Source organism: Mus pahari, chromosome 20, assembly GCF_900095145.1.
Source record: "Mus pahari chromosome 20, PAHARI_EIJ_v1.1, whole genome shotgun sequence".
Classification (NCBI taxonomy): domain Eukaryota; kingdom Metazoa; phylum Chordata; class Mammalia; order Rodentia; family Muridae; genus Mus; species Mus pahari.
This window is the reverse complement of record NC_034609.1, coordinates 9,476,842-9,483,224: the sequence shown is the minus strand read 5'-3', so window position 1 is coordinate 9,483,224 and position 6,383 is coordinate 9,476,842. Positions and strand designations below refer to the sequence as shown.

The 6,383-nt window shown below is 49.9% G+C and overlaps 1 protein-coding gene across 1 annotated transcript in view; it reads right to left on the bottom strand.

Moving 5' to 3' along the window:
- Nucleotides 1-443: 443 nt before the first annotated feature.
- The window catches only part of Hook2 (hook microtubule tethering protein 2), a 12,812-nt gene continuing 6,872 nt past the window's right edge, over nucleotides 444-6,383 (bottom strand). Inside the window, exons 9-19 of the mRNA XM_021220827.2 lie at nucleotides 5,986-6,136; nucleotides 5,801-5,888; nucleotides 5,604-5,673; nucleotides 4,945-5,082; nucleotides 4,780-4,867; nucleotides 4,547-4,581; nucleotides 2,582-2,664; nucleotides 2,396-2,499; nucleotides 1,122-1,232; nucleotides 983-1,054; nucleotides 444-890 (exon numbers count right to left, since the gene is read on the bottom strand). Coding sequence (XP_021076486.1) covers nucleotides 744-890; nucleotides 983-1,054; nucleotides 1,122-1,232; nucleotides 2,396-2,499; nucleotides 2,582-2,664; nucleotides 4,547-4,581; nucleotides 4,780-4,867; nucleotides 4,945-5,082; nucleotides 5,604-5,673; nucleotides 5,801-5,888; nucleotides 5,986-6,136 — 1,087 coding nt within the window. The 3' untranslated portion in view covers nucleotides 444-743. The remainder of the gene's footprint in view (nucleotides 891-982; nucleotides 1,055-1,121; nucleotides 1,233-2,395; nucleotides 2,500-2,581; nucleotides 2,665-4,546; nucleotides 4,582-4,779; nucleotides 4,868-4,944; nucleotides 5,083-5,603; nucleotides 5,674-5,800; nucleotides 5,889-5,985; nucleotides 6,137-6,383) is intronic.

The following is a 6,383-nucleotide window of genomic DNA, read 5'->3' as shown; positions in this document are numbered from 1 at the left end:
GGTGCTCTTACCCACTGAGCCATCTCACCAGCCCCCCAACTACTCTTCCAAAGGTGCAGAGTTCAAATCCCAGCAACCACATGGAGACTCACAACCATCCTTAACGAGATCTGACTCCCTCTTCTGGGGTGTCTGAGGACAGCTACAGTGTACTTACATATAATTAATTAATAAATAAATAAATAAATAAATAAATAAATAAATAAATAAATAAAAGGCCTGAAGAGATGGCTCAGTGGTTAAGAGCACTGGCTTTTCTTTTTGGAGACCGGGTTCAACTCCCAGCACCCACATGGTAGCTCACAACCATTTGTAACTAGTTCCAGGGGATCTGATGCCCTCTTTTGGCCTCTGCAGGCATCAAGCACATCGACTGCACACAACATACAGAAAGGCAAAAACGCTCATACATGTAAAAACTATTTTAAAAGCAATGGTCTGTGTAGCCCTAGTACAGTTTTTATTCCTCATCACTGTGTCGAGAGTACATTCATGACAGATTTAAAGTCTTTATTCTTTTCAAATATAAAATCAGGCTTCCCAGGTAGAACATGAGGCCCAGGAGAAGAATCAAGAAGAATCACATTGCTAAAAGGAACAGTTCCACACCTGCTACCTGCCTGTCCCCTTCTCTCCCATCTAAGGAAGCAAAGGGCAGAAGTCAGGCTCAATCAAGGTCAAAGGCCCAGCTGGGTAAAAGTAAACGGGAAGACTCCAGCAGGCAGCAGGAAGTTGAGGTCTTGTCAGTGCTTATCAGTGGGGCGGAGGCTCAGAGCCTGGCGCCCCAGGTGTCCTCGGCGAGCATTGGTGGCCAGTCTTTGCTGTGCCAGGAAGGACTGGGCATGGGCAGGAGTGTGCTCTTCCCCAGTCCGATGCTCCAAGGCCATGCCCTAGAGAAATGGTATAATTGGCAGGGTAAGGGAGCCTACCGGAGTCATGTGACCCTGATGTGCCCTCCGCAGAGGAGGGGGAACCCACTCACCATGCTGTACCAGGCACTAATAAGCAGCTTTTCCTCTTGTTCCTGCCGTCTCCGACTCTTCTCATAGTCCATCTGCCAGGAGACAAGAGTCAGGGGCTGGGTGGGGCTGAGGGCCACATGGTGGGAAGACGGTACCCACCTCCATCTGCGGTATCCGCAGGTTCCGCTCCCAGAGCTGTGACCTCAGGGTATGGAATTCTGGGGACACCCCAGTGGGTGGTCTCTGTTTGGGTTCCAGGGTCTGAATGACCTAGGGATTAGGGAAAAAAAAAAAAATCACAGGAGAGCAACCTTCATTATAATGATAGTGACATTTTGCAGTCCTGGGGACTGATTGCTCCTAAGGCCTCACACGTGCCAGGCAACACAGCTGTGTCACTAGCATCATTTTGTTTTGTTGTTTGAGACAAAGCTCAGTCAGGTCAGGCCTCAAACTTGTGATCCTCTTGCCTCTGGGTCACAGGTGCAGGTGCCACTCCGTGTGTGTGTGTGTGTGTGTGTGTGTGTGTGTGTGTGTGTGTGTGTGTGTGTGTGTGTGTGTGTATCTTCGTACAGAGTCTCAATATACAGCCTGGCTGACCTCAAACTCAGAGTTCTAGCTGCCTCTACCTCCCTAGAGCTAGGAATAAAAGATTACATCACCATGCCCGGCTCATTCTGCCTAAGCCTGCAGAATAGTTGGGAACACAGGGCTGAACCACCCAGGCCCCTTGCTTTGGCTTTATGTTATATATTTACTTATTTTTTGGAATGCTAGGGACTGAACCCAGGACCTCCTGCCTGCTAAGCAGGTATATTTAAAGTCTTTATTCTTTTCAAATATAAAATCAGGCTTCCCAGGTAAAACATGAGGCCCAGGAGAAGAATCAAGAAGAACCACATTGCTAAAAGGAACAGTTCCACACCTGCCTGTCCCCTTCTCTCCCATCTAAGGAAGCAAAGGGCAGAAGTCAGGCTCAATCAAGGTCAAAGACTCCAGCAGGCAGCAGGAAGTTGAGGTCTTGTCAGTGCTTGTCAGTGGGGCGGAGGCTCAGAGCCTGGTATTAGTTAAGCAGGTGTAGTTAGTGAGCCAGATACCCAGACATACCTATATGCCTACCCTGGCTGGTAGATTTTAGATAAGCACTCTATCACTAAGCCCATGTCTCCAGCACCTCATTCACGGGTTTGAGGCAGAAACTCTACAACAGTGCTAAGCCACCCAAGCTCCTTTGCAGAACCTTTGACACGCTGAGTACAGTGGATCTGATAGCCCTTGGCGGTAGTACCACGCAGACACCTATGATATGACATGGTATGGTGTGCAGGTGTGGATGCAGAGGGCAGTGACACACAAACTGGCAGGAGACGGGAGCTGAAGGGATGCATACAGAGTAGGTTCTAAGGCAGGAGAGCAGACACTAGCATCCTCACCGTGCGTGCCTTGTCCATGTAGCGGCGATATCGTTCCTCCATGGCCCGCAGGTCTGCATCCTTCTTCTGCAGACTGTCCTGCAGCGCCTCGATCCGCCGAGCTGCTGAAGAACAAACAAGGGCCCCCCAAGTTCCATGCTGCAGGCAGGGCTCCCCCTAGCCCTGGTACTGCTGGGCCCCACTTACTGCTGCTGTCAGTGGGAGGCTCCAACTCCTCAATGTATTCTCGTTTCCTCTGCAGCTCCAGGTCAGCCTCGTGCAGCTTCTGCCTGTGGGCATGGAAGCAGTGGGGTGACCTTCCATCCATCCATCCATCCGTCCATCCGTCCATCTATCCATCCACCAGTCCATCCACCCCCCATCCATCCATCTAGCTCCATCCATCCATGTATCTGTGGTGCTGGAGATATAATCCAGGGCTTTGTTCTCTGCCATGAGCCACACCCCAGCATCCACTGAACTCCAGGCTGATTCTCTGTAGCAGAGACACACTCCTGGTCCACTGGTTCCTTCTCTTCTATCCCAGCAAGTCAGAGCCCTCATTACAGCTCGGTCTAATAATCTCCCCATCCTGTGATCCCCAAATTGGTCCGGTCCTCATCATTCCTTCATCCCTAGCCTAGCCATCCTCTTCCACTTTTTTTTTCTTTTTTTTTTCTTTCTTTCTTTTTTTTTCCCCCAAGACAGGGTTTCTCTGTATAGCCCTGGCTATCCTGGAACTCACTCTGTAGACAAGGTTGGACTCGAACTCAGAAATCCGTTTTTTAAGATGTATTATGTGTGTGGGGCTGAAGGTATGCCACACTTGTGTGTGTGTGCTTGCGGAGGCAAGAGAGGGTGTTGGATTTCCTGGAGCTGGAGTTACAGGTAGTTGTGAGCCACCCAACATGAAAATAATTTTTTTTCTTTTTTTTCGAGACAAGGTTTCTCTGAAAAAATATTTTTTAAAGGCTTATTTATGTATTTATTTAATGTATGTGAATATACGGTCGCTGTCTACAGACACACCAGAAGAGAGCATCAGACTCCACTACAAATGTTTGTGAGCTACCATGTGGTTGCTGGGAACTGAACTCAGGACCTCTAGAAGAGTAGTCAGTGTTTTTTTTTTTTCTCTGTATAGCCCTGGCTGTCCTGGAACTCACTTTGTAGACCAGGCTGGCCTCGAACTTAGAAATCTGCCTGCCTCTGCCTCCCAAGTGCTGGGATTAAAGGTGTGCGCCACCACACTCAGCTCCATTCTGTACTCTTAAGAGAACTATCTCTCAAGCCCCACAGATATTTTTATTTTTACTTTTTATGGCACTAAGGATAGAACCTAGAGGCCTTGTCCATACAAGGCCAGTGCTCTACCACTAAATCAGGTATGATATATATTATATAATATATTTATACCATATATTATACAATACCATAATGTATTGACTATATTATATAGCATTATATATATTTTATGACTATATTATGTAGCATTATATGTATTTTTATAATAACACACACATATATACATACATTTTTTTTCTGAAACAGAGTCCCAGGATGTCTTGACCTCCTGCCCCTCTTCCTTCTACCTCCTGAGTGCTGGAATCACATACAAGCATCCTCTACTTTTTCTAAATAAGATTCCGAGCCGGACCCAGTGGTGCATAACAGGGAGGAGGCTGAGACAGAAGGATTACAAGCCCCAGGCCAGGATGAGCTTCAGGGAGAACTTGTTTAATAATAATACAAAGGAGGGAGTTAAGACCTATTTGCTGTTCTTGTGGAGGACCCCAAGTATAACCCACATGGGGGCTCACAGCTATTCTGTAACTCAAGTCGCTGGGGATAAGATGACTTCCTCTGAACTCCATGGGATCACACAGTACACAGACATGCAGGCAAAACACTCACACACATAAAATAAGTACATTTAAAAAACAAGCATAGGCTCACCCCCGAGAGCAAGACATGTTAGTACACACCTACTACCTTAGCACTTGGGAGGTGGGAGGGTCAGGAATTCAAGACCAGTTTCAGGTGCACAACATCCAGTCTCAAAATGAAGACTGTCTGTACTTGACCTGAGCTGACTGGGTCTCTTCACCCACAATCCTCCACACCTTTGTCCCAAGAGTTCCCACCCCAGGAGTGAAGGTTCTCTGCACTTACAGGTGATCCTCCAGCTTCCTCTTCAGCAGGGTGGGCTGGGGAAGAGAAGCAGCGGGGAGTGAGGGGACGGGGACAAAGTCTGAGAAGCTGTGCAGGTAACAGTGGTGTGCCTCCCTGGACCCGTGGTACTCACAGTGGCCTTCTTCAGGCATAGGGCAGCAAGGGGGGAGGGAGAAAGGGGGGTTACTGGGGAGCAGGAGGGAGGGCCAAGCAGAGGGGAGGTAGGCACTCACATCCTCCGTCTTGCCCCCCTGCTCCTGCAAGGCCTTCTGCAGCTCTTCCACCTGAGCCCTCAGCTCCAACAGCTGCTGCTGGTTCAGCCTGGCAGGGAACAGTGCTCAGTATTTGCGCCTGGTACTTGTAGAGCTTGCTTCAAAAACAAGTAGACAGGCTTTTACCGCTGCTGTGCTTCCAGCCCATGGCGTGCACGGTTGGCCTCCTCCAGGTGGCGCTGCAGTTCCTCCTGTCGCTCCCGGTCCAAGGCCTCCTGTTGGCACAGTCTCTTGTTCTCCAGCTGAAGCCGCACTAGCGTCTCTCTGAGAAACAGGGGGAAGTGAGTAAGGCTATGTCCTAGACAGACTATTAGGTGAAACTGTGGGCGGAATGCTGCCGCGCAAAGAACCCAGCCTGCCTTGGGGTAGGAGTACTGAGGACCTAGCAAGGACACTGGTGGGCTTGGGCTCTGGGAGCTGACCTGGGTGTGGTGAGGGAAATCAAAGAGGGTGGGGCTCCAAAGCAGGTGTGTGGGAGTAGGGGATTAAAACGCTTGCATCCAGCTGTGAAAACAGTAAGAGCTGGGATGGGGGTTACCAGAGCAGAGCAAAAGGAACTGGACACAGTACGGCACCAGCGATGCCCCCAGATGTAAGAGTTTTGCACCTGGAGCAAAGCCACATTCACGGCACATTAATTTATGTTCTGAACATGGATCCTGGAGAGGCAACGCCCCTGGAACAGGAAAGCCCTCAGCCAGGTCAGTGCTTGTACTGTAAGTGCGACTGAGGAAAAGCCTTGCCTGGCCTGGATGGGTCCAGAACAATAAAAGGCCCCAGCATACCTGAGCTCTGCAGGCAGGATCTCTGCTGCTAAGTTTTCCAGGCCAGAAGGGGTAGGATCCAGGGAGAGATCTGAAAACAAGAAATCTTCAGGTTTCTATGCACCCACAGCCTCCATCCCTGGGTTCTCTTTTCAGGGAGCATCTTTGAGGGGTCAAGTACAGCCCCAGCCCACTCCCAAGCCGGATCTGATGCTCACCAGCCTGAGCCAATCCCTTGGGCTGCAGCTGGGCGCAGCGGAGCTCCTCATTGGCCTCCCTCAAGGAGTCCCTCTCAGTCAATAGCCGCTACAGGGGCAGATGCAAGATGTCAGGTGAATTCCTGGGAGATGGGCTATCCCAGGATGCGCAGGGTGGAGCCTGGGCTGCAGGGCTTCAGCCTTACCTCCTTCTCCTTTGTCACCAGGTCACACTTTTCCTCTAGGTTTCGGCATTCAAACAGCCATTTCTCAGCCTTCATGGCCTCTTCCTGCCACTGGCCCTGCAACTCTTGCACCTGCCAGAGAATTCTATTCTGAGCTGGATTTCCTGGACCCCTCACAGTAAAAAGAGAAAACCAACCTCCACAAGGTGTCTTCAGAACCCCACTTGCACGCTCACACACAAATACCCAAACTCACACTCACACACAAATATCCAAACTTACACACAAAATATAACTTAAGAAATTGGGGGCGGAGCCAGGCGGTGGTGGTACACGCCTTTAATCCCAGCACTTGGGAGGCAGAGGCAGGCGGATTTCTGAGTTCGAGGCCAGCCTGGTCTACAGAGTGAATTCCAGGA